Source organism: Besnoitia besnoiti, chromosome VIII (assembly GCF_002563875.1).
Source record: "Besnoitia besnoiti strain Bb-Ger1 chromosome VIII, whole genome shotgun sequence".
In the NCBI taxonomy this organism is placed as follows: Eukaryota; Apicomplexa; class Conoidasida; order Eucoccidiorida; family Sarcocystidae; genus Besnoitia; species Besnoitia besnoiti.
In genome coordinates, this window is record NC_042363.1 from 594,369 (window position 1) to 621,083 (window position 26,715).

At 63.4% G+C, this 26,715-nt stretch overlaps 1 protein-coding gene across 1 annotated transcript; it reads right to left on the minus strand.

Annotated features, from left to right (window-relative positions):
• Positions 1-2,602: 2,602 nt before the first annotated feature.
• BESB_082220 (uncharacterized protein) lies at positions 2,603-24,722 on the minus strand (the record flags this gene model as incomplete). The annotated part of the gene is made up of 11 exons (XM_029366572.1): positions 2,603-4,086; positions 4,503-8,259; positions 8,763-8,854; positions 9,235-9,654; positions 9,780-10,266; positions 10,683-14,957; positions 15,625-17,338; positions 17,672-18,367; positions 18,787-22,110; positions 22,437-22,520; positions 22,867-24,722. 11 exons carry the CDS (start codon positions 24,720-24,722, stop codon positions 2,603-2,605), a joined length of 18,189 nt encoding a protein of 6,062 aa, XP_029217032.1.
• Positions 24,723-26,715: the final 1,993 nt, after the last annotated feature.

Genomic DNA, 26,715 nt, shown 5'->3' on the forward strand with positions numbered 1-26,715 from the left:
AGTCTAGGAAGATTTCACGCGACTGGGGAGCCAGACAGTGGGCATCAGACAGGGTCGTCTATAAACCAGAAAACGCGGGAGGGTGGCGCACAGCCAGTCAATGCGCACGCGTGTATGTATGCGAACTCAGAAGGCAGCTGGCGACCTTACAGCCACACACAAACTTCAGCCAAGTCTTGACGAAACGCCTTGTCCTCGAGACGAGTGAGATTGTCTAAGTGGTGCTGCCACAGCGCCCTTTCACGAAAGGACGGAAAAAGTGCAGCATGCGACAGGACCCCGTACTCACATCTATATGACGGCATGAAATTAAGCATATGACTATATCCACATGAAGGAAAAATGCTAGCAGGGAGACATACCCGACGCGTTTGCCAGCCTAGACATGCCATGAATCCGAGAGGGACGCCACACTCGAGCCAAGACGCGGACGCTGAGGGCTCAACTTGTTTTGTCGAACGACGAAGCCTGGCACTCTGTATCCACCGACTATCGCCGCGAGACAATGTTTCCTTCCGGTAACTTTTGCCAACCGTTACACACTCGAAACATTATCTGAAGGGTCGGACAGAAAAGGAATTCAGACACTGCCGGTTGACGAGCCACTTACGCGGGAAGCCAAGAGGAGTCCGTGTTGACTCGACACCGAAAACCGCTGTCAGCAAAGCAACCGACTTTTGTCCCGACCACTGACAAGACTGCACACGCATGTGAAAGTCGCTTCTGACTCGACCAAAGAGCGAACACGCGTGTTTCGACGGGAATAAAGGCACCAGTTCACCAGCTTTCTCCAGAATAGGATTTACCAACGAAAAGGGAACGTGTTCGCGTCGGCATCGCCAGGGCTACGGGAGCCTTTCCTCTACAGCGCGGCCCCGAAGACCGTGTGGCGTTCATAGACGGCTGATTTGCCATCAACTCTTTTGTTTCGCCCTGGTCCGACTGTCTTATCGTACCTCAAACTAGTTCCCAGCTTAAGGCCACTCCCACACACCAGATCGCGTTGGCTGTAGGCAGACACATGCCCACCTGTGCACTAGATGTCCTAGACCCGAAACGTAGATCTGCACATGCCTACGCACGCAATACGAAATATATATACCTGGCAGTGTCGATTCCCGGCGAGATTTTCTGTCCTGGGGACTCGTGTCGGCGACACGCTCGACGCAGGCCCCCACGGGATTCAGATAGACGACGGCGCTGCCCGTGAATATTCAGGAGCGGGTGAGCATCTGGGACTGACACTACTTCCGCGATGATTTATGTTGCCCACGGAAGATGCGTTCTGCTCTCATCCACTTCGTGAACGTGCAGGCGCCCACGCGCGACATCTCTCCGTTCCAGCTTCAGGTATTAACCTGTGGGGTTCGTTCACTCCAGTTCTTTCCCTTCCTATCGCACTCACAAATGGCCAGGACTTGGTCTCACTCGCGGATGACTCTCCACCCGCCCCATCGTGGCCGTGGCACTCCATAGTCTGTCAAACATCACATGCGTGAACGTAGCAACTCTACGGCGCCGGCGCATGCTTGACAAGACAAGTCTGTGGAGATGTTTCAACGCGAACGCAGCATGACGACGTAGAGGAAAGATGTCGAGAGAAACTAGCTGCCGTGAGCAGAAGTGCGATACGGCTCGGTCTCTTCACTCGAAAAGCGAATGGAGGCGTGGACTCGCAACCTGCTGCCTTCGATGCTTAGCAACTTCAGCCTGAGGCTTTCGGTTTCTGGCAATTTGCCTGTCCGTGGCTCGCACAGGCGGAGGGAGGGAACTTTAGCTTTGAGAGCGGCGCTCTCTCCCGCGGGTCAAGGCTTGCAGAATGGACTTCAGTTTGCGAGGAGCTTCTGTCGTGAATCTACACGCCGCACAGACTTGTGAATCAAATACTGAACCGCCAGTTCGTCTCTCTTTAGACAGAGCCCCGCTCTAAAGCTGTTATGCAGTCCTCTCACGTGCGACCTGTCGAAGGCAAGAGAGGCACTGCGCATCCGTTCCTCTCATAGACAGAGGCTGAATTGTCATGTCAGTGGAAAAGCCTGTAGAAATCCATACCTAAACTCGAGGACTGCCGTGCGAGATTGCGCATAGCTTCCTGTCTGTCATGAATAAATCCGGACGAGACCAGCGACGTGGCGCAGATTTGTTTTTCGTTACTATTGGCATCTGAAGACGCCTTAGAGCTGCTCTCTTCTTTTTACACCCTGGTAACCTCCAGTCTGTAGTTCGAAACTATCTCTGGCCGCCAGTTAGCGCCGCCATATCTCACTCCTCCGCGGGTGTGTGCTGGTCGCGGGCGCGACTCAAGAAGCCGAGCCAAATGAAGAAAACAGACACCACAGAGCCCAGCCAGAGAAGGAATGGCCGCAAACGAAGGGCAGCTGAGTTGTTTATGCGGAGAACAGACACACGTGAGGCCATTTTTATACGGAGCTGAAACCGATACGAAGGCCCTCGCGACGAGTGGAACACACAACTTGCAACCGGCGACTGGAGGAGACCTCATGACTTTGATCACGCGACGCTGACACCTACAAGCGAACACATGCAGCGCTAAACCGCGTCGCGCTGAGCAACTCTGCCTTCGCTGAGAAGAACAATCTTTCTACTCTCTGTCTCGATAGAAGAGACAGTCGCTCAGGCCGAGCTCTGCGAGGACCGGACGCCTTGCAACGGCCGTGTCCTTCCCATCGCTCCAGTCTGAGTCACCTTCGTCTTCACGTTCGCTCCCTGATTTCTCCGCTGTCTCTTCGTCTTGGGTTAGCCAAAGACCTTCCGCCTCCGCCTTCTGCCTCCGCGCCTCTGCGATTTTCTCATCATTCTGCTGCGCGTCGCTGTGGCGACTTCCCTCTGCATCTTCGTGAATCATCACCGCCCCCGGGCCTTTGCGGCCGCTCCCTTCGCGTCCAGGCCTCGCCGTCAGACGCGCCTGCGCAGAAAAGGGCCTGGCTGCTTCCTCGGGACTTTCACCTCCCCCCCTCCTTCCGCGCGCGTCCTCCACGGCTCGCGCCGGGCTCTCTGCGAGCTCCGCTTCCGGCACAGACTCCCGCCAGTTTGAAAGGAAAACGGGAAAGGCGACTACCGCAGAAAACGCAGAGGGCGACGCGTTCGCTGTGTCTGGCGCAGATCGATCGCACGCAGATGCTCCCTCGCCTTCGCGCGCGTCTTCCACGGCCTGCCGCACGCTGCTTTCTTGCGGCCTCGCTGCCGCGCCCGCTTTGTCGCTGGGAGCCGAGACCGCCGCGGACGCGGAAGGGAGCCCGACAGCGAACGACAGCAGATGACAAATGCGACAGCGGAAGTACCTCCACGTCACCGAGGCCTCCGCTTCCTCCCGGTCCGCGATCGCCGCACAGAGACAGCGGGGACAACTCCGTATTCTCTGCGCCTTGTCGTTGAGAACGCTTGAATCCGGTGGCAGTGTCTCGGCACCGAAAGGCCCTTCTTCCTCCCTTCGCGCTCCTGTCTGGCGTCGAGGGCGCTCGCGTGAGTCACCCCCGAGCTTTCCTCTTCTCGCCCGACCTTCTCTGTGTGCACAGACACAGCTGGAGAACGTTGAGGAGCGAGCCGCGGGCGAAGCGTTCGACGCCGCAAGCGTGTCTCGCGGCAGCAGCTGACTGAGGCGGACCTCCTCCGCGTTTGCGAGAGGACCCTGCGTCCCGTCTCGCAGTCCGTTGTCTCCGCCCCCCGCGCGGCCTCTGCTGCCGCCAGCCAAAGCCTGAAGAAGCGAAAGGAGTCCCCCAGCAAGATCTCCTTCCCGGTCGTCCTTCTCGGCATCCGCTTCGCCTGCGCGACGAGGGCGAGGCAGCGGAACAAACACGAGGCGCCATGACAAGCCTCGCAGGCTCGGGAGTCTGTATACCCGGCGCACGTGGAGGGTATAGACGCTGCAGGATCCGGCGAGCGGGCAGCCGCCACAGCGCCAAGACGCGGAGGAGGGCGTTCCACCCTTCTCCGCCTCGTTTACGCGACCCTGCTCACGATCTGCGGGCTCTGAGTGACCTTTGCCAGCATTTTCGTTGCCTCGGCCTTCACCAATTCTCGCCAGGACGCACCACGGCGCTGCCTCTACGGGGGGTGGCGCGGCGCCTAGAGAGGCACAGTGGCAAAGACAGTCAATTCGTCTCTGTGGGTTTAGGGCTGGTGTCTCTTGAGGCGATCGAGGGAGACTGCACTTGCGGGCCGCCTCCTCCGCGCAGCAAAAACGCCCGCGTCTAAGAGGCTGAAGCGACGGCAGTCTCCACGGTGAAGCGCCGCAAACACACGAAAAAGTAAGCGCCGAGGGCATGAGATGCCGCACAGAGACTCGCCGCGCATCACCCCTGGGGGGGCCCCAGGATCTGCCTCGTCGCCGTCTCTCCTGCAGAGCTCCACAGAGAAGTTGCTCCATTCGGCGGACGAGCTCTCGTGAAGGCAGGTTACAGAGGCGCCAAACAACTCGTCGGCGCCAAATACACAGGACGACTCTCTCTCCTCTTCACCCGAGAGCGCTGAGCGCCTCGCACCCTCGAGGAGTTGCATGCGGGGACTGCGGCCTTCGCGTATCGAGAAGCACGCGGGCAAGGTTGCGCCTGGACGCGCGAGAGGCGCTTGCTTTCTAGAGGCCGCAGTTCTCTCGCGAAAGAGAGACGAAAGAACGTCGCGGACGCCAGCTGTCAGCGGAGTGGATATACACTGAGCGCTGAGGAGGCTCGCGGCTCGGAATGGATCAAGCGCGAAACCCTCGATGACAAGGGCAATCGCGCAGGCCACAGAGATTCGCTCGTTCCCGTCCACGTTCTCCTTCTGCTCCTTCGCGAGCTTCTCCTCGCTCTCGCCGCCTAGCCCTCCGTCCTCTCCCGCGCCGGCTGCCTCGTCATCCAGAAAGAGGACGCGCGCGCCCGCGGCCGCCGCCTCCCGCAGGAAATCGAAGAGAACCGGAAGAAAGCAAGAAAACGCCTCCGCCTTCCACGGCCTGCCTCGTCGCGCGGCGGGAGCCCGCCTGCTCTCTACGAGCTCAGTCGCCGTCTCCGGCGCGGCCGAGACCAGACAAGAGGCGCGCCTGCCGGCTGCGTCTTTGAGAGCGTAGATTTGCGTCTCGCTCCGCGCAGACGCAGGCAGGCGCAGACTCGGGCTCTGCAAGTCCCACGCCGTCCGCCGCCCCGAAGAGCGCCCGTTGCGGGAGGGGAGGTCTCTCTCCCCGCCTCCCCCCAGACGCGATTCTGCCGCGGCGAGCGCGAGGGAGAACGCAGAGAAAGACAGCACGCGCTTCGATGCGAACAGCTCGGCCGGCAGCGGACGCGGAAGGAGCCGCGGAGACGCCCAGCGGCCCCCCCCTCCCTCGTTCCCCGTCTTCGGTCGGTAGGAAAGAAGCGGACTCTCTCGCGCCTGACCAGGAGAAGAAGATGGCGAGCTCCGATGAACAGTTTCGCGCGGCGAGACCCCAACCGGCATCCGACAGTCGACGATGTAGGAGAAAGAAGCGACGAGGCAGCTCGCGCACCCAACCTGATGACGCCAGTCGTCACTCGCGCGGGGGCGAGGCCGCCGCGACTCAGAGACGTTGGAACCGCAGAGCGAAGAAGAGAAAGGCGCGGGTAAAGGCTGGGCGAGAGAAGGAGGTTTGTAGGGAGGAAGAGAAGCAGCAGAGACTTCAACACAAGCTGAAACGCGGGGTATCGCCCAAATCTCCACGTCTCGCAGAACACGGAGCGTGTCGCCACGTGCCGCGGATGCGTAGATCGAGGTGGAAAACAGATCGCGAGAAGGCGGCAATACAGAAAAGCCGAGAACGGTGCTATTAAACCAGTCTTCTTCTTCCTCTTCGTCTTCCTCTTGATTCTCTTCGAAAGGACTCGGACTCGGGACCCCTTCTCGCTGTCTCACCGGCTTATTCCCCTCGCTGTCGCTTGAGCGCGCTCCGCGACACAGCTCGGCGTCTGTCTCTCTCTTAATCCTCGCACGCCGCGACGCCGTCAGCTTCTCCGCCATGTGGTTTTCGGCCGCCACTCGCCGTCTTCCGCCCCCGTCGTTAGACTCGCCGTCGCTCTCCGTGTCGAGAGCTGCGCCCAGAAGGGCTGCGCCGCTTGAGGGGGACGCAGGCATCACACTCAGGTAGAAAGGTTGTAGGTTTTCGAGACGAAGGCCGCGTGTCCTGTCTTCTACCTTGCCAGAGGCTGCCCCTCCGGCGCTGCATGCGTCTTCCTTCTCACCCAGGGTTGTCTTCCCTAGCTGCAACTTTTGCCGGCCTCTGTTGAGTTGCACCTCCGCCGCGACCCCGCGCTTCTCTTCCTCCCTCTCGCATCCTTCCGCAGCTCGGATCTCCGCGCCTTCTCTCGCGGGCGCCTCGGCCTCCAGGGCAGTCGCGGCCGCGCGCATCTTCTCCGCCTCGCCTTCTCCACCTCCTCTGCTGCGCGGCTTCCTCGCGTGCGTTCGCGCGCGTCCCTCTCGCAGGACCGCGCAAAGCAGAGAGTCCACAAGGGCGACAACCTGAGCCGCTGCGGGCCTCTTGCGCGGCGATCGCTGGAGAAGAAGAAGAAGGAACGGCGCGAGTAGAGGGTTAATCTTGTCGAGGCTGTCGCGCGCCACGTCGTCCAAGAGCGGCAGCCTCCCCGACAGCCGAAGATAAAAGCACGGATTGCTCAAAAACAGACAGTGACTCGTCACCAACTCATAAAATACACACCCCAGCGCCCACACATCCGCCGCCATCCTCGGACTGTATAAGCCCTCGGAAGAGGCCGCGCACAAAACAGGCGACGCGAGCTCGACGGCGAGAGGGCCTGCGGGAGAAGCAGAGGGCGAGGCAGGCGCCGAAACAGCCGCAGACGACAGAGACGGCGACCCAGCGTGCCTCAGCCGCGCCACAAATCGCCGAAGCGGCCTCGAGGAAGCAAATGCACAAAGGGTGGAGCCGACGACGACGCCTGCGCGGTGCGAGGAAGGCGAAGACGGCGCCACAGGGCCACGCCGCCCCCGCTCAGCCACCGAGGCCCCCGTCCCTGGCAGTCTCGTCTCTTCGCTGTTTCCCGCAGTTGCCGCGCCGCTGCTGTCTCTGTCTCTCCCTTCTTCTTCTTCTTCGCCGGCGGCGGCGCGCTCTCCACCGCCCTCCACTAGCGCGGTTTCGCTTCCGCTCTCGTAGTCGGTCTCGTCGGTCTCCACCACGACAGAGACGTGAAGAAGCTCAGGGCTCTTGTTCACTTCCGTGCCCCTGGACCGCGCGTTCAGCTCGGCGCTCCGCGACAGCAAGCAGGCCTCGCCGAAGTCTGCGACAGCCACCTGCGGCATCAGCAGAGGGCCGTCAGGAAGCTGGACGGGCACCAGCCGGACTGGCGCCTCGCCCGCCTGCAACTCGCAGAACCTCCGCAGGCGACGCTCGGTCTCGACAGCGGAGAGCCGCGGAGGAGATCGACTGCGCCGCTCCTTCGCAGGGCCTTCCTCCGCCTCCGCCTCGCCCCCCGCTAGCGAGCGGCCAGACACAGTTCCAGACTCGCAGCCTTGAGCAGAGACAGAGACGCCGCAGGCATGTTCCCTGTCTGCGCCGCGACCCTCCGCGGCGCCCTCGCTGCCTGCCGCGCCTCGCGCTCCGTGTTTTCTTGATCTCTCTGCGGTCTCTACGGCCGTGGCCTGGCCAGGCACCGGCAGCAGCGTGGTGAAGTCCACGAGGACGTTGTCGCACTTCAGGTCGCAGTGCGTGATGCCTTTCGCGTGGAGCTTCGCCACCGCGCATGCAATCTGCCGGAAGATGCCCAGGAGCAGCGGCAGGAGCGCGCGCTGGAACTCCAAACTCTCCTCGTCTTCGTCTCCTTCATCTCCGCGCGCTGGCATCCCGTCAGGAGCACTCACGAAGAAGGATTCGCGTCCAGCAGCGCGTTCGGAGGCGGACTGCGCCTCCCGCGCGGAGGATCGTGCCGCGCAATCCGCTTCGTCGGCGCGCCTCCTCCGCGCATGCTCCTCGTCGCTGTCCTCGTGAAGCTCCCCGAGCCTGTCGCAGAAGGAAGTGTCTTTTTCTGCCGGCGCGTCGTGTGGGCTCTGTCGGGCGTCGCTGCGCCCTTCGAGGCCCGGCAGGCGCGGGGACGAGGCCTGCGCGTCGCACGCGTCGCGAATACTGCGTCGCCACGACCCCAGCGTGGAACCATACAGCTTCATTTGAATCGCGTAGGTTAGCAGGCCGTCGTGCGCTGAGAGGCCAAAGTCAAAGAGCTCCGCGACCAGCGGCGACGCGAGCCGAAACGTGTCGAGACACACCACCTCGTGGAAAATCGAACTAAAAATCAAGTGACTCTGCACAAAGCACACACCCAACACACTCCGCATGCAGGAAAGAGCCTTCTTGCATGCAGAGCAGAAGCGAGCTACACACACGCCTCACACTCTGCACGCCACGGAACTCGCTGCCTTACGCCCATCGACTGGAAGCATATATATATATTTATATATGAATACATACTTATACTATATATATACATACACGCATATATATATATATGTAGAAATGCGCTGAGAGTGGCGGACTATGTACCGTGCTGCCGCGACACGACGGACAGAGGGGATTCACGACACGCGAAACAAAATTGCATTTAGGCAAGCGAAGTATGCATGCGAAGGATGTCTCCTGAGATGCACACGCAAAAGGGGGGACTCTGTCAGAGAAGGCAATCTGGGAATCTCGATTCAGAACGCCGCGTCTGCGTCCACGCGCCTGCGCCAGTCGATACCCGCGACAGCTCTCCACGCCTATGAGATCGCGATCACAAAAAAATCCGTCTCTTCAGACCTCGCCATACCTTCTCGTCCATCGGCGCAGACACCTGCTTGACGGCGACGAACGGGACTTCGCGAAACGCCGTCGTGCACTGCCATACGCTCCCGTAGGTTCCTAAAAAAGAAAAACGCCGAGAAAACTGAAAAAGCAATGATGCGTGCGCAGAAACGGCGACACTAGGTGGCCATCCGAAAGATGCCGAAACAGAAGTACACTCGCACATGCACCAGTTTACATACATATATGCATATATATACAAACATTCATACATGCATATATACAAACATTCATACATATATATATATATATATACATACATATATACATACATATATACATACATACATACATACATTCATACATACATACACAAATACCTACATACACACATACGTGGTAAGTGGACAGACAGCTCGTGCACCGCGACACTGCGGAGGCGAGTGCAAGGGAGCCCGGATAGCCGCCGGACCCGAAACGAGAGGAGAGACGCTTACCGGTTCCCAGCTTCGTCTCGCGTGTGCCCAGTATCTGCGGAAAGAACTCCGCGGCTACGAGCTTGAGCAGGCGACAGCCGGCCAGCCCCAGGTGACGCGATGTCGTGCAGAGGAGACACCGGAGGAAGTCTCGCGTTTCAATCCGCGTTTCCTCGTCTTCTTCTTCTAGCCTTTCGTCCGCCTCTCGGCGCAACAGCTCTCTCTCGTCTTCTCCGCTGCCTCTCTCGGATGAGGCGTACACGCCGCGCCACCACCGCGACGACTTCGTTCCCCCCCCCGGGGTGTACGTACACTCGAACTTCTCGCCGAGCTGCGCCACGTCTTGTGCCGTGCGCTTCTCTCGGCGCCGCTCTCGTCTCTCCAGGCCCGGTCTCCTCTCTCCCCGGTGGCGGCCCTGGCTGAGAGCGCCCTCCGGCGATTCTGGCGCGCGAACGCGGGGAACGAAAGGTGATTTTGCAGCAGCGGCAGAAGCCGCGCGAAGCCGAGAGTGTAGCCCCCCGGAGGGGCGTGCCCAGGCGAACACAGCGCGTGGGGAAAGAGTGTACGTACACTCGAAGGAGAAGGCGGCCACGAGGGCGCAAGCGTGCTTCTGAAAACATCAGTCGCCCACCCCTCGTCTCGCCAGTTGTTCCCTCTCCAGTCTCGCTCGCTTCGCCTGCCTTCTCTTGCCGATGCCCCAGTCTCTCCGCGGCTCTCCGCAGCCGCGACGCGCAGGCAGGCAGCGTCTCCGCGTTGGTCGCTCTCTTCTCGGCTGTCACTTCCTCCTGCTCCCCTGAGCGCTTCGCGGGGCGCCGCCTCTAGGGCCCGCGCCTCAGCTTCATCGCGGCCGCGGGCTCGCGAGGGCTGCCTCAGCCGCCGAGAAGACTGCAGGCCATCTTTTCTTCGCGAGGAGAACGCTGGCGAAAGCAGGTAAGGCAGCGAACGCTCTGACAGCGAGAAAAGAGGGTGCTGAGCGAGCGAGGAGGGCGGCGAGACGAGCGCCTCGAGGCCTTCGCCGCCATCCAACTCCGACGACAGCAGGCCCCGCTTCCCCTGAAGGAGGAGCGAAAGAAACAAAACCACCGCGACCGCATGCAGGGGCGACTCCTGGCACAGCTTCTGCTCGCTCTGCGCCGCGACCGCGCCCAGAATAAGTTCCTCCAGGGACGGAGTCGAACCAGCGCCGCCCCCCCGAGGCCGGGGCCATCGCAGGCCGGAGAGGGAGCCCGCGGACGGACGCCACGCGCACGCATGGCGCAGCAAAGCGGCGGCGAAGAACGGGGCGCCGCAGACGCTCGCAGAGACGGCGGCGCTGTCTGTAAGCATGTGTGGAGTCCTCCAGGCGCTCGGGGAGGCGTGCGGAGTGAGCGGATATGAAGAGGAGACGAAGCCGCGGGAACACACGAGGCACCACGCGGTGCCTGGCGCTCCTGCGTCGCCTCCGGGGATTGGCCGCTTCCCTGGCTCACTCGCCATCGCTCCGCCTCCTCGTCGCGCGCTTCCCACGAGGTCCCTTCCTCTTTTTCAGCGTCTGCATGCAGTGGCTCCTCGCGCCCTCGCTCTTCGCCGTCGACGGAGAAGACCCGTCGCGCCTTGTTCCACGCGACGAGGAGGCCGGGAGCGACGCGAGCCGCGACCGCGCTGACGGCTGGGGAGATGCCGAAGGGGAAGTGGAGGGGCGGCACGCGGGATACGGACGGGAGCCTAGGCTTCGCCTCTTCGCTGTCCGCCTCGCGCGCCGCCTCTGCGTCTCCGGTTGGCGATTCGCTGTCTCCTCCGCTCCGCGCCTTCTCCCCTAAGGGCCAGAGGACACCTGCAGGCGTTTCTCTCTCACCCCGCGCGCTTGACAGGTTTCCTCTCTCAGTTTCTCCCCCTTCCACGCGGGCGAAGCAGGTGCGTTCTCCACTCGCCCCTTCGGCTTCTCGCGGGTCGCATCGTTCGCCTGCGTCTGTCTCTCCCTCTGCGGGTTCGGTACCTCCGCGTTTAGGGGCGTCGCCTGCAGCGCTGTTGCCTTCTAACGCGCCTTTCCCTTGCGTGCAGTTCGCGACCCCTGAGTGCCCAGGGTCACTTTCGAAGTTTTCTGCATGCGGCAGAGGCTCGCCGCCTCCGTCTGCGACACGCGGCGATGCCTGTCTCGTCAGCAGCACCCGCGGGCCGTGTTCTGCGTGTGAGCTGAACGGAGACAAATCGCGCCGCGTTGCGTCGGTGCCGCTCGTGCCGCTCGCGAGAGGCAGCTTCTCTGACGGGGAGTCAGCGCTCTTTCTCTCTCCATCTCCGACCGCAGCGACCGCGATTTCTCCTCCTCCTTTATCTTCTTCTTTCCGGCCGTCTTCGCCTCTTTCGCCTTCACCGGTCTCGCGCGTCCGCGCCTCTCCGCCGCCTCCGCTCCCCTTCCGCGCCGTGTGTGCGACTTCTTCCTCGCTCAGCGGTCGCTCGGCTGCCGCTGTCGCGGCCGCCGGCCGCACCCAAGAGGCGCTCTGCGAGGAGCTACGTGCTTCACCCTCTTTCTCCGCGCGTTGCATCAGCGCTGGCGGACTCGCTGCTGCAGTCGCTGCCAGACCTCGCCCCTCGCCGTCCGCTGCGCGGCCTGCGTCTGCCCCCGCGCTCGCTGGCAGGGGTCGGGAGGCGTTCTCCCCGAGGGCCACCCATTTCGACGTCTCTCTGTGCGACGGAGACGTCGACGAGGAAGACGAAGGCGCGGAGAGGACGGCGGACGACGGCGAGAAGGAGGAGGAGCCCGCGGAGAGCCCAGAGGGCGACGCGGCGGCCGTCTCGGGGAGCGAGGGCTGCCTGAGGGGCGGCGCGGCGCAGTCGTCGGGAGCCGCGTCGGGCTTGAGCGTTTGCTGCTGCAGGCGCGGGGTGACGAGGGCGGCGAGGAGACAGAGCTTCTGCAGCGACTGAGGCTGCAGCGAGAAGAAGCGGCTGCTCTGTGCTAGCAAGCCCCCAGGCGCGCCGCCTGCAGAGGGCGGAAAAGGAACAGCCGCGCTGGCCGCTCCGGAGGTCCACGAGGCCGGCAGGCGCTGCCTGGCGGCCTGCGGAGAGGAGAAGCGCCAGAGAGGCCGGCTGCCGCCCGCCAGCGCCGCGGCGTCGACTGAGGAAGAGAGGCGCCCCCACGCGTGACGCGCGCTCGCGCTCCAACAGCGCGGGGGGATCGCCGCGGCGAGATCGCGCGCCGAGTCGCCAAACGGAGACCGGAGTTCCTCTTTCCCGTCTACCGCCTTCACAGTTCTCTGCCTGCTAGGCAGTTGGAGCCACGCCTGCCTCTGGGGGCTCGTCCGCCGCTTCGCCCGCGAAGCGGCGGACGAGCCGTCCCGGGCTGCCGCCCGCGCGCCCCCGGCGGCAGAGAGCCTCGGCGAGTGACGCCACCGCGCTCGCGGAGGGGCAGCTGTCTCCGAGGCCGTCGAGGAGAGCCTGGAGCCTTCGGCTCCGGAGTCGTCGTTTGCGAAAACGAGGCAAGGGCGGCTGCCGTGCAGCGGCAGCGCGAGCACCGCCCCGGCAGCGGGATGTCGAGCCCTGGAAGCCTTGCCGGGCAAGAAAGAAGAGAGAGGCGCTGGGCGCTTCGGCTCTGAAGAGGGAGAAGAGACAGCACCACGCGGAGTCTCAGGGGTGCCGTTCCAGCGGGCGCATGCGAGCTCTGAGGACCGCGCTCCACTGCTTCGCGTCCGCGGTTCCCTGTGGGGATCCTTCGCCGCGTCTTCGTCTCTCTCCCTCGCACCTCCGCGCCCGTCGAACTCTTCTCTCTCCTGCGCCTCGAACGCCACCGGCGCCCCGCCTCGCGGTCCTGCCTGTCCTCGGGCTCTCTCCGCGCTACCCCCCTCCGCGCCGCCTTTCTCTGGTGTATCTTCCGCAGTCTCCCAGGAGTAGCGCCGATGCATGGGGTAGCCGCCGGGCGTCCACCGCCAGGCGATATCCTGGCCTTTCTCGGATTGGCTTTCTCGGGCGCCCTGCGCCGCCGCGCTGCCGCCGCGCCCGTCGGCCTCTCGCGCGGAGACGCCGGCGTCTCCTCGCAGCAAAGAGAGAAGGCCAGACACCTGGCGGCGCTGCGCGGGTGGAGGAGACCCCTGGGCCTCTTTTCCCCGCGGGGCGCCGGAGCCCGCGTGGAAGAGCGAAGACAGCGAGAAAGAAGAGGACCCTGGTGCCGTGGAGAAAGGTGAGAGCGAGGCTGAACAGGAGGAACGAGAATGCAACTGCGGGAGAGACGCTGAGGCGGAGGCCGGCGGAGACAGCGCGCCCGCGGCGGCGGGGCTCGCGGCGAAGAGCGGCTGGCGGGGACCAGCCGCAGCGGGAGCCGAGCAGGGCGAAAGCGGCGAGGGCGAAGTGGGGCGCTTCATAAACGACCACTTCTGCGACTTGACGGGCTCCATCTCGTCGCCTTGCAGGGGAGCTCCCGAGTCCGGCGCTGCCTCGCTGCTGGCTGCTCGCGCAGTTGCCTTGCTGTCGCGCTCTCGCGCGCTCCAGGTCCGAGAGACGAATGCGGAGAACGAGGAGACCAACACGGGAGAGGGAGGCGACGAAGCGGATGAAGCTGACCCCGGCAGAGACTCTGCCCGCGACTTCGAGATGGACTCGCCCGCCGCCTGCGCCGGAAGCGCGGCGGAGAGCACCGTCCGGTACTCGTGGACGGCGGAAGTCGAGGACGACGCGCGCAGACTCGTCGCGGGGATGAGACGAGGCACGAGGCGCTTCGCGCCCCTCCGCGCCGAGCCCTCGCGGCCCCCCGCGGACTTCCGGCGCGAAGAGACAGAAGCCCGGAGCCCAACGGGCTCCGGCCAGGGCGACGCCGGCGCGGGCGAGGACGAAGAAGAAGTCCGAGAGGACAAGGAGACTCGCGGAGGGCTCCGCGCGCCGCACGACGACGACGCGGCGGAGAGATGCGGCGCGGCTGGCGACGTAGCGGAGGACGGTGGAGAAAACAGAGCCGCAGCGGGAGCGGATGAGGTGATGCCGAAGGCGGAAGAAGCCGTGGAGACAGAGAGAGACTTCCCGTCCGAAGCCGCTACTTCCAGGACGTCTGATCGCCTCCTTTCCTCGCCGTTTCGAGCTTTCTCCGCCTGGCCGCCTGCTTGAGTCGGCTCGGCGTTGGCGTCCTGTGGCTTCCGCCTCGGGTTCCCTGCGGTGCCTTCGTCTCGCCCGGACTCACCACAAGGGCCTTCTCTCATCCTTGCGGCATCTTTGCTTTCTTGCGCGGCCTTCCGCGGCGCACCGGCGCCTGCTGCTCCCACGGGAGTGACAGACGTCGCTTCTCTACACGCCGCCGCTTCCACCGCCACTCCCTTAGCAGCCTGGTCCGCCGCGCACGCTCCAGCCCCCTTCACCGCCTCCGCTTCTCCCTCGCGGCCGCTTTCTCGATGGCCTGTCCTCTCCCCGTCCTCGTCTCCCTCTTCGTTCTCGATTCCTCCATCGCCGGCGTCGTGGTCGGCTTTCGTCTCTGAGGCGCAGCGTTCGTCGCCGTCTCGTCCGCGCGGCGGGGTCGCTGCCCCGAGTTCCTTCGCTGCCTGCCTCTCGCCCGCAGCTGCCGGCGGTCTCTCCGCGGGCGCTTCCGCCGCGTCGCCGCTCCGCAGCGCCCGTCCTGCGGCCTGCGCGTCGTTTTCTCCGCCGCTCCTCCGCGCGCCGGCGAATCCGCCGTGCCGCGTCGAGAGGGCGTGGTCGACGAGGCGCTGACTGGAAACCGCTTTCCCCGTCGGGGGGCGGGGCGTGGGTCCGTAGCTCACGGCACCTGCCTCCGAGGGCGGCTGCTGAAGATCCTGCGAAGAAAAAACCCGCAAACAGCTGACTCTGCACACTGGGAGCCCCCGCAGGAACCCGAGACACCGCAGCCAAAACACTCGGACAAGCTCGCGGACCTCTCCAGAGACAGGGCCTGGAAGCCACAGGCAGCTAAAGATTAATCAGCCAGAAAATAGCCCATCCGCTCCGGTAGGAGCGGGGGGCGGCGGCCGGGGGGAGGGGGGGGTAAGGAGGGGTTTAGCCTGACGCGCATCCCAGCGCCGCACAGACTCCGTCACAGCGGGAGTCTCTTTTGCGCAGGCGGGAGGGATGCCCGCCAGGTGATCACTTGGAGGCGAACTGCGCGTCTCCCCCGAGGCGACGACACGGAGACGGCGGCTCTGAAGCACACGGCCGATTCCGGGGAAAGAGAGACGGCCGCGAGGCGACACAGACGACACACGCACAGCAGAGAAGCTTGCCGCCGGATTCATCGCTCAGAGCCGCAAACCCTCAACTCAGATCGCAAAGCAGAGAGGGGAGGGCGAGGAAACGTCGCGTCGCGCTACGCGCGTTCTGGGGACTCTGTGGGATCGCTTCGGACAGCGGGGCAGAAGGCGCAATGGCGAGGCTGGTTTCTGCGCATTCTGAGGCGCTGGTGAAAGCGATCCCCAAAGCTTCCTCTGGCTCGATTCGTCGCCTTACCCGGTACGAAGCTGGCGGCGGCAGCGCGTCGAGACGCAGCGGAGGAATGAAGGGCCTACGCAGCCGACCGGCAGGAAACGCCTCGGCCGGTCGGTGGTCATCGGACCGCGCCGACGAGCGCGAAAGGCACCTTCTGTGTCGTTCTCGCGTTTGCCTAGGGGTGCACAGTTTCGCCTCTGGACTCCTTTCCTGTGCGCTGGAGCGCGACTGGCGCCGATGGCTCCGCCTCTCGCGTCGTTCCTCTGCTCTGCGCTCTCTCCCGCGTCGTTTGGGCTCGCGGGAACCTGTCTCCGTCAGCGTTTCTGCCGGCTCTGTCCCCTCCCTCCGCGCCTCCAATCTGGCGGCGCGCGCGTCCCCCCGTCGCCGCCTTCGTCCCGAGTCTCCGTCGCCCCCCCGCCTCAAACTCACTCGCCGTCTGTGCCGCTGCGCGCCTTCCCCGGAGGCATCTTCATTTGACCTTCCAGCTTCGGCGCTTTGAGCAACCGGTTCGCCTGCTGCATTGATCTTAAGCGGCGGAAAGGAAGAAGAGCCTCCAGCGCCGCCTCTGTCTCCGTTCACCACATCGGTGGATCGCGCCCACTCGCACGTCCCACCGTCCCCTCCCGGAGACGGCACCGGCGCCGGTAGAACCCAAGTAGCGGGCGACCCCACAGCGGGGGAGACAGCCGCGGCTGGAGCCGCAGGGGGCTGCGGCTCGAGGCGCGAAGGAGATGACAATGGAGCCACTCGCCACGTCGGCGCTTTGGACGTCGAGAAAGCCGGCGGCAATCTAGCGGAGGCGACGAGGCCCTCGTCCCTGAATGGAGCCCCAGCCGACTGATCGGGGTCGCCGGGACAGAGCGGGGGCGAGAGAGACAGAGAAGACGAACGCTGTTCCGCGTGCGATGGAGAGGAAAAGGGAGAGGGCGAGGCGCCGGAAGACGGCGACGACGTCGTGAGAGGGCCGCTGGATGAAGAGGAGAGCGACGCCGGGTGACGGTTGCTCGGCGAAGCAGGGCAGGAGCAGCCTGAAGAGGAGAAGGCGCTGGAGAAGGACTTGGAAAGAGGCGAGCGCTGGTGAGAAGACGAGAGCGGAGACAGCGAAGACGAGAGCGAGGAAAAGGATGATGAAAAGGAAGACGACGAGCAGCGACTTGACAGCGAAGAAGGCGAAGAGGAGAAGGAACCCGAGAACGCGGAATCCCCAGACAAGGATCGACTGCGGGGGGCCTCGCGGCTCGCAGAGATTCGAGGGCTCTGCCCCGCGGCGTCCGCTCCTCCTCGCTCTGAGGGGAACGCGACGGGAGGCCGTCTATTTGGCGAAAGTCTGCGTGCTCCCCCTCCTCCCTCTCCCTCTCTTCGTTCTGCGGCGCGCATCTCTTCTGCCTCGCCTCCGTCCTGCGAACCGCCAGCCGCCCGCGCTGCCTGCGCTTTGCCTGGCTGCTGCGTCCGTTGCCTCGCGTCATCTTCCGTCGCCTCTCCTGCGCGCAGTCGAGGCATGCGCGCCTCGAGCTCTCTGTGCAGCGGCCAGGCGTCGAGGAGCTTTGGGCGGTGTGCGCCGCGTCTGGTCTCGCGCCTCCTCGAGTCTCTTCTGTCTCTCCGTCTTGCGGAGGAGAGCAGACGCGCAGAGGAGCGGTCGCCCGTCCGCGCTACGCCGGACACGCAGGGCGATCCATCCAGCGAAGGAGACAGCAGGTGGACTGCGAGGAAGTCGAGGACGCGAAAGAGCTGAAACCTGAACGCAGCGACGCATGCACGCCGAACAAACAGGCGACTTCCCCGCCTACGCGCCTACGCAACTCATCGATTCAGCTCCAGGTTCTGCCTGCCGCAAACCTCGATCCACGCGCCGGCCGGCAACGCATTCCTTCGGCGGAAGCATCCCTCGAAACACTCGCCCTCCGCGCCGTCAGCTACACACCGACGACGCACCGACACGCATCTAAAGGCCGCACTCGAAGCATCTAGACAGCGACAAGGAAAAACCTACACAGAGGTTGTCTGCCCCCAGCGTTCAGCTGCCTGCGACCCGTGCGCGGCCCTCCGCCCCATCGCGAGGACGTCTCACCGTCGCATGGCGGCCGCAGGTCGCTTGGCGGCGATGAGGACGAGGGCACGCAGGTGAAGCTCGCACACACGCGAAACCAGCGTTGGAGTTGTCTTCCTCGCTTCTTCTTCGCGCGCCGTTCGCTGTCCCGGCGAGCAGTAGGCCAGGAGAAAGAGCAGGTAGTGCAGGTCGACGAAGGCGACGAGAGCCTCGCCCGCGCTGCAGAAGGCCCGCGAGGGCGGGAGGGCGAGAAAGGTGCGCCCCGCGTCGCACACCTGGACGATCAAGCGCGTGACTCTCTCCTGCGTCGCTTCCTCCTCGCGATCGAAGCCGGCAGAAAGCGCGCCTGCGCTCTCGCGCAGCACCTGGCCTTCCACGGACGACGCACAGACCCGCGAAGGGGAGCAAGACGAGACGCCGCAGGAGGGCGAAGGCGAGGAGGAAGGCGAGACCGCGCAGGACGCGTCGCCGACACGCGGAGGCCTCGGGAACACTCTTGCGGCGTCGTTTTCGCGACAGCGGGAGGGCGCGGACGCGTCCGCTCTGCCGAGTTCGTCATGAGTGTGCTCACTCGCGGCCCCCCGTGCACGCAGACGGGCGAACGAAGCGAAGAGCGCCGAGTGAAGAGCTGGAAGGATAAGGTGGAAAACGCCCGAGGGAGGCTCGAAGAAGAAGTGCAGCCAGGCGAGAAGCGCAGGCGCGACCGCAGAGTTGAAGCTGAGACACGCCGAGCAGACCAGACACGCCGCACACGATGAGAAGGATCCTCAACCCCGAGGGGGAGGAAAGGGGAGGGGGGGAAGACTCGGACCGGAACATCCACAAGAGACGGCGAAAGCCCTGACGCCCGCTTATGAAGATGAACCAGTGGAGAACAGAAAGCGAGTTGGTAACCGAGGCGAAGACGTGGCGAGGCCGAAACAGCACCCCGTGGAGGAGAGGACAGCGCGGAACGACGCGTCAAGAAAGTCATTCATAAAGACAACCTGCGGGACGCCCCCACAGCGCGAATGCATACGATACACGAAATCACATCAGCATGCATATGCATGCGGATATATCACGATGCATTGAAACCCGAATTGAGAAGCCGCCACCAGGCAGATCGGCCGACTGACGCCTCCTCCACGACTTACTAAGCGATCTGGGCCTCGATATGAATATCCCAGAAGACAGGAGTCTTTTCCCCTCTCAGCGCAGCCGCAGCAGTCGGCAACTGCCAAAAATCTCTCTCCTCGTCTTCATTTCCGTCGTCGCCCTGGCAGTCGCCTTCCTCGGCGTCTCCCTCCGCTTCGTCGGCTCCTCCACCTCCAGCCCGCCCCAATTGGCCTCTTTCTTGTAAAACGGATGGTGAAGGCCCAGCGCGCCCAGGCTGTCTCTTCCAGGCCTCGCTCTCGCCTTGCGTCTCCTCGGTTGCTGCGCGCCCTGCCGCGCATGTGCGCGCTTCTGCTGCATGCGCCGGACCATCATCCGTCTCGCGTGAGGCTTCTCGAAGCGAGTCTCGCGCGGTGCGGTCGCCGAAGAACCCAGACGCTGCCGGCGCGGCAGACGGAGCCGCGACGGAAGAAGACGCCGCGCGGGCGTGCCACACGAGGGGGTAAGGAGCCGAGGAAAGGCCGCGGATAGAGCTCTCTTCCTCCGGCGGGTGTGGAGGCGTTTTCAGCGCCGACTCGGTTCTCTTCGTTCGCTTTTTCTCGGCGGAGTCCGAGCCTCGCACTCGCCTCTGCTCCGCGAAGGCGGCACGCGCCAGAAGCGTCGCCAGCGCGCCGACGAACGCGACCGCGGCCAACTGAGCCCGTGAGAGTGAACGGCGGAAAACCTCGAACCAATGCGGACACGCCGCTGGCAACCCACTCGAAGATGGAGCAGGCGGAGACGCAAGAGAAAGAGAGGACGACACGATTTTGGAGGACTCCGGCGTCGATGCAGGGCCATCGGTCCAGTGGCTTGAGCCAGAGAAGCGACAGCGCGGGTCTTCAAAAGGCAGAGAGTTTTGTAGCAGGAGCGTAATCAACGAGGCGAACGCCACAGCCTTCGGAGCTTCTCTCTCCCCCGCTTTCTCCCTCTTGGATGCTGCATCTGGCGTTGCTTGTTTCGTTCCTTCTTCCTCTGAAGAGACGCTGGTCGCGGAGCCGGCGCAGCACGCCGGGGCGAGGTCGAGGAAACGAAGCAGCGCGCAAGCGAGAAGAAGGTGGCGGGGTGACGAGGAGAGCGACCGGAGGAGAGACGACAGAAGAGCGAAAAAGGAAGAAACGAGCTGACAAGAAGCAGAGAGACGAGCCAGCTGATCACGGCTCGCCCCAGCCTGGGCTCCGCCCCAACAAAAAGAAGGGAGTTCCGCGGAGCCGACTGAGCTCGAAACCGCGGCCGCCGAAGGCTCGGAACGAGACGCGCGGCGAGACGAATCCCAGACAGAGCCGCGCAGCAAGAGATTGGAGATTTTCACAAAGGAGGAACAGCAAAGATTCACAGTGGAGGCGGCAAGTCCAGGCGACGCGCCGCAGCGCCGGAGATACTCGCTGGACAGACTGAGGAGCTGAGAGATAGACGAGAGACGGGATACGACAGAGACAGCCGCGTCGTTTTCGTCTCGTGCCCCCGCGTGGCACGCAGCGCGGAGGCTGTGTCCGCTCTGCCGCCGACAAAGAGCTGCCTCTGAGCCAGAGAAGAGGGCGACGCTCGCCGCCCGCGGCCCAGACGCGGCCGGTGTGGGCGGTGGAGACGCCTTCTTGAGGCTGCCACGGCGAGAGGAAGAACGAGGAAGTTCCTGCGACGGCGACGACAGACTAGACAGGCACCCCGCGTCGTCGTCGAGTGCAGTTAGGTGCCTTCGCAGCAGCGCAGACACTGAGAGGAGGAACGCATCCTCACGCTTCGCGTCTGCGGTCGCCGGTGTTTTTCGAGCTCTGCCCTCGTCCTCTTCAGTCTCCGGGCCTCGCCCTGAGGTGTCTCCTCCCCCGTCCTGCCACCCGGCACTGTCCTGCGGCCCCTCGCCGCCTTCGGCGCTGCGACTGCGCCTCTGGGTCTCGCCTCGCTCCCGCGCGAGTCGGCGCAGCGTCTGCCGCTTGAAACCGATGACGAACTGGCGCGCAAAGAGTGCGTGGAGGCGACTGTAGAGATCCATCCAAGACCACACACAGGCCCGAAGTTCCGCCTCGCTGCGAGTCACGTACGCGTCCCGGGCGCCTCCAGAAAAACACGCGCAGACGCACGCGCAGCTCCCCCGCTGCCGGCCGCAGGCCTCTTCGCGCGTCGCGGCGACGCGGTGAGGCGAGACAAGAGCGAACCACGAGCGATGGGCGTCCCCCCGCCTGCGTGTTTCGTCCTGAGGTTCCTCTTCTGGGACAGGCGCGACCCGCGGAGACGCCTGATGCGGCAGCGGCGGCGCGAGAGGAGAATGCGACGACTTATCAGCGAAGACGAACAGCGCACACGTGATTTGACAGGCCGCTTGCGGCGTACATGCCTCAGCCAGCGCGGGCAAGATCCGCTCGTCTTCCACAGCCGCGCCGCCGCTTTCTGGCTGCTCCACCTCGCGATGCGGCTCACGCTTGACGAGTCTTCGAAGAAGACGCGCAAGCGGCAAAATGCCTTGTCGCAGCGCCGTCGTGGAGGACGGAAGAGGCCCGAAGTCCCCCGTCGCCCCTCGGGGCCCGCGCTGCAGGGACATCCCTGGAAGACGCGAATCAGGCTCCACGTCTCTGTTTCGCTGCGTCTCGGCTTCGCCTCGGCCTTCCCCTGCGCCACTGTGCTTTTTTCTCGTTCCATGCTCGGCTCGAAGAGTCTCTACGTCTCGCGCTTCCTCGTTCTCCCCCGCCCACTCGTAGAGGGCAGCGCCATGGAGGATTTCGACACCAAGCGGAATCGGCAGATCCCGTTTCACCGCCGCCAAAAGCCGCAGAGAGGTCCAGTCGAGCCCATTCGCCCGCACCGGCGCGGAGACACGCGAGCCTTGTAGAGCCGCGGACGCAGCGGAGCTCCAGGCCTCGAGCCGCGACACGTGGCGGTGCAAGAGAAACGCACACAGAATGTCCATCGCGGCGACCACCGCTCGCTGCGTCGCCAGCAGCCTGAAGAGGCCGCGGCTCGCGACCTCCTCGACGCCGTGAAGGCCGCTGCGGAGCCTCTCTTCTGCGCAGCTGCCGTCCTGGCGCGGCTGCCACGCGGCTCGCGGCCTCCTGCCTGCGCTCTCCGCGGACGCGCAAGGCGGCACCGAGGGAGAGGCGGAGGCCGCGGCGGCGCAGCGCCTGGAAGACGGGGAATGCGATAGACAACGCAGAGCCGCAGCTGCGCAGGCGACCGCAGTGCTCTGCGCAGAAGACGAAAAGACGGACTGCGCGCGGGGCGAAGGGAGGAGCTCGCGCCGCACCGCAGCGTGGACTGAGGCCAGCTCCGCGCCGAGGAGAGAGAAGAGAGAGCCCTGCGTCTCGAGGAGAGACTGAAGAAACGGTTCCGAGGATCTGCGAAGACAGCGAGACACCCGGGAGCGCACACGAAGAGAAAACAGCCAAGTCTGGAAAGAGACCGACGAGCGGAAGGGAGATCATCCGGAGAACAAACGAGAGACACCGGCTGGAGCGCAGCCAGCAGCAGGTCTGAGAGGAAGGCAGAGGCGCGCCGTCTCGACGGCAGGGCGACCTGCATCTAACGAGGCGGGCAGGATGACGGAAAACAGGTAAAGATACAGCACAACCTCCTGGGGGACGCCATGCCAAGTAGGGGGGGGGAGGGGTGCGAGAGAGGATGCCGCACAGAGAGGAAACCGCTGAAAAAGAAGAAGTCTTACGTGAGCAGGAGAGGAAGGACGGCGGTCGCCTGCCAATGCGACGGAGATATGCGAAGTCGGTCAAGCCACGAGTTCCAAAAAACCCTGAATAAACAGACACGCAATCGCAGACCACGAACTCAAGACCTGCGTAGAGAGTGGGCCGAATCTGAGGAAGAGTTAGCGACATGTGTGTCGCATGTCGTTAAGCCGCTACTCAGGCCCGGTCTAGCCAGTTCTGCGTGCTCACAGTGAAGTCTCTTCCTTTTCAGACGCGAGTATGAGTAGGAGGATCTTCCTTGGAGTGATCCCATCGGAGGCAGGAGCTAACCGTACACCAGCGTTTCGAAGCAGGCCGCACGACGAGTAGGACACCGTGACAGAAACACGCCAGACGACACATTTCCTCGGCACACAGGGCGACGAAACGAAGGCCAAGTGAACAACTTACGTCGAGAGACGCCGCGGGTTACGCTCGATCGCGAGGGTGAGGAGAAGCACGCTGAGAACGTGGGGAGAAGAAAAGTTCTCCTCGCCCAGTTGCACATCTCCCCCGCGCCGCCCCTCGCCTTCTTCTTCTTCCAGCAGGCGTAGGTCACCGTGCGCGTCTCTGTCTCTCGGCGCTTCGCCCTCCGGTGTGTCTGTCTCTGCCTGCTTTGTCTCCAGGGCGAGGGCGTGGGTCGCGCACTCCGCAGCAAGCTGCCCTCCCACCCACTGCAGCAGCGCGGGGAAGAGCTCCCGCGAGAGGAACTCCGCTTGCGAACCGGCGCCCCGCTCCTCGCTGCCGCGACAGGACTGAAAAGAGCCCGACTCCGAGCCACGTCGCGCGGAAGAAGGCGCACAGCATGGCGCAGAGGACGCGCAACCAGGTGCAGCAGACGCCGCGCGCGCCGCACTCGAAGAAGCCGAGGTGGGCGGAGTTGACCGCGGAGCGGAGGCGTCGCTCGCGCTCCAGCGGGAGGGAGCTTGGCGTCTCGACTCGCGCCGCCGCACCGGCGCGAAGAACGACGCAGAGAGGAAGGCGAGAGCGAGCTCGAGTTCGAAGAGGAACGCCGCCAGCGAGGAGAGAAACGCGCGACAGGCCGCTCCGCCGCCGAGGGATTCCTGGCTTTCGTGCGCGAAGCAAAACGAAACGCTGCGAGATGTGGAGCCGCACGGAGACGTTGAAGCCGAGGACGCTGGAGGAGGAAGAGAAGACTCACACAAAGCTGAGTGAGCAGATGCGGACAAACACGAGGCCGGAGTAGCAGGAGACGGCTCCCGCGGAGACGGAGAAGCCAAGGCAGACACAACAGGGGACGAGGGAGAGAGAGAGACCTGCGAGATGACGAAAGGCGGCGCGACCGCCCCGGTTATGGGACCTCTGAAGCGCACGCGAAGCTGGCGAAGCTGTCTCTCGGAAACTGGGTACCTAGAGACAGCACAATCTCCTGTGTGGCTGTTGGTATTCCCCTTCCTCTCGTATGCCTGTTCTTGGTGACCGGTTTCATCCGCGAGCAGGTTGACAGCATTCCTTTCTCCTGGTGGTGTCTTTCTTGACTGCGCCTCTCTCGCTCCTCGCCCGTCCCCTACGCAGCTGTCGCGCGTATCAGACGTTCCATTTGCGGCCTCTTCCTCCTTTGCGCCTTGAAAGGACGCGCGCGCTGGCGGCGGCTCGCGGCGTGACCCGTTCGGGAGGTCTGCCTCTTCCGAGGGGGCTACATACAGCAGAAAGAGTGGCTCTGAGGACGGATGTGCGGCGAGCAGGCGCCCCGCCTCCGCATCGGAGAGGCAGTAGACATAGAGACAGTCATCTGCTTCCACGACGAATCGGCCATTCGCCACATTCTCCCTCCGCTCTTCACGCGAAGACCGACCCGCTTCTCCGCTCGCGCTGCAACGCGCACAGAGGCTTGCGGTGGGGAGTTCTGAGGGAGGTGAGGCGCCATTAGAGAGAAGCGAAGGCGAGGCGCGAGGCGGCGACTGCTGGGCGCCCGAGGGAGATGAAGAGACAGGGCGATGAGGAGTGCGACAGGGCGGCGAAGAAAGACGACGCGGAGCGGCGGACGGCGGAGGAAAACGACGAGGTGATGAGGAAACATGCAAACGAGAAGACGACGCAGAAGGAGAGGAGCACGAAGCAACATCAGGCAAACAGCCGGCAGCGCGGAGCGCAGGCCTCGTGCCCACAGGAGGCGGATATAAGCCAGTGCGCGGAGTCGCAGGGCGCAATCGAATGGCGGCGAGGGGCAAGCCGCGGAGAGGGCTGGAGCGCGGCGAAGGAGGCGAGTCCCGTCGGCGACAGGCGCCCGCCTCTCGAGCGCCCATGGTGTTTGGAGGCCTCGTGGCAGCCAGAAAACCGAGAAAAACCGGGGAAAAAAAAGTAAAACGAGCTAGGGGAGGGCGGCGGAGACACCCGCATGCAGAACCGCAACGGTGGCAGGGCCAGAAAGAAAGAGGAGAAGGCAAGAAGGCGCCAAAAAGATAGGACAAGGGGAGAGAAGAAAAACACAGGGGAAAGCCACACGGGAGACCCGGATCGCGAGCTACGCGCGGGCGAGCGAAAGACACTCAAACGCGAAGAAACACAACTAAAAAAAACCTGTGACGAAAGTGGCAGATCTGTGTTTCCGCTTCAGAAGAGAGAGCTCAAGGGGCAAAGGAGAGCGCCTTGTTTTTCCCTGACTTTCTCACTTCCGCTGGCCATCTTGTCGCAGATGCAATGACTGCAGCACATGCGACAGAGAGATTCACGAATGCATGTTCGATTCAGTTGTCCTGCTGGCTCCCGGCGAAACAGGGAAGCCGCAGTCTTTAGCTGTTGTGCCTGCTTAGTCTCGCCTTATCCATCACCAAAAATGCTTTGGGTCACTTTCGCCTCTAACATGCGCTCTGCTCGCGGCACGCGCCCTCTCAAAGGGTTTGTGCCGCCGGCTCCGCCCGAGGGGGGCTCGTGGCAGGGAAAAACTCAGGCTAAACGGTCGTTTCCGCCGAGCCCACGGGCGATTTTCAGAGCTGCTTTTGACACAAAAACACATGCGAGGTCACGCAACGAGGGTAAAACCTGTCCGGTTCAGCAATTCCAGCAAACACGAGAGGAGTTGAGAGCGCGGAACCCCACGTTTCGAGCCTCGTCACCCTCGTCCTCGACACGGGCACGGTGTCTCCGCCGAAGCATGGCTGTCGAATTTTTGAAACCGAACTGAAGTGCGTGAGACTTTTCCACGCTCCCGTTTTGGGAATTCTGCGGTGAATGCATGCTTCCTTCTCCACCTCGAGGGGGTCGTCTTTCTTCAGGATCCCGCTCCTCTCTATCAGGCTCTGCACACGGCAGAGAAAAGCCGTCATGCGTGAGGGCCTACCTCGCGCGATCAAGCAGATGTGTGCTCAACCCCTCTGTAGACTTTCTGGGTTATCTCACTGCATGCCCCCGCTTTCCTTGTGTGCGGGGCTCTTTGTGGCGGTGAATATGAACTCGAAGAGACATAGAACGCTTCCTTTCGGGCAGAGCACGCAAGCGATGTATTCGTATAGGCATGCTTGAGTGCCGCAGATACGCCACAGGGGTGACCTCCATGGCAAATATCGCTAAACAAAGAGCAGGGCGTCGTTCCTTACCATCTCTGGTAACGCAGTCTTCTTTCGCGAAGTATGTGTGTGCCCTCCTTCAGTATGAAACCGTTTTCCTCGATCTCTGCATCATAGCTAGTGCGCCTGCCTGCAGCATTGGGGGGGTTCAGATGAAAGACACGCCCCAAATAAGTCATCACCCAGCAGCTGACAGCTACCCACGAAACCAGAGAGAACAGAACGGTGCACAAAAAAGAAGAGTCGATGATCCTGGCGCTCAGGCACAGCTACAAGGCGGGCCTTCCGCTGCTGGAGCTCGCGTGTTGCTTGCGATGTACGCACAGGTCAGGGTGTATGTACAGCTGGGGGGGACAGAGTAGGAGGAAAGTGCAAAAAGCCAGAGAAAACAAGCACTACAGGCAGCTGTGCGGCAAGGAAGGCATAGAGAAGGGAGGAGGGGTCCTAGTTGTCCAGTAACAACGGCCGCAGAGCCGGACACCAGCCAAAACGAGCTTGTGCCTCTCTCGTGCGTTGTGGGTGGCGGCACTACAGCCTGAGGAATAACCCTTTCCACCTTCTGAACCCTCCCTTCTGCTGGAGGAACGGCTATGCCATCGCCTTTTCTCTTTCTAGATGTGTTCAATCCCTTTTTTCAAAAGGAAAACTGTGGTCTGAGCAACTTCGTCTTGCCGTTCCCGAGGGACAGTACAGGCGCAGCCGCGCGAGGTCGCCCGCGCCACCCGCAAGCGTG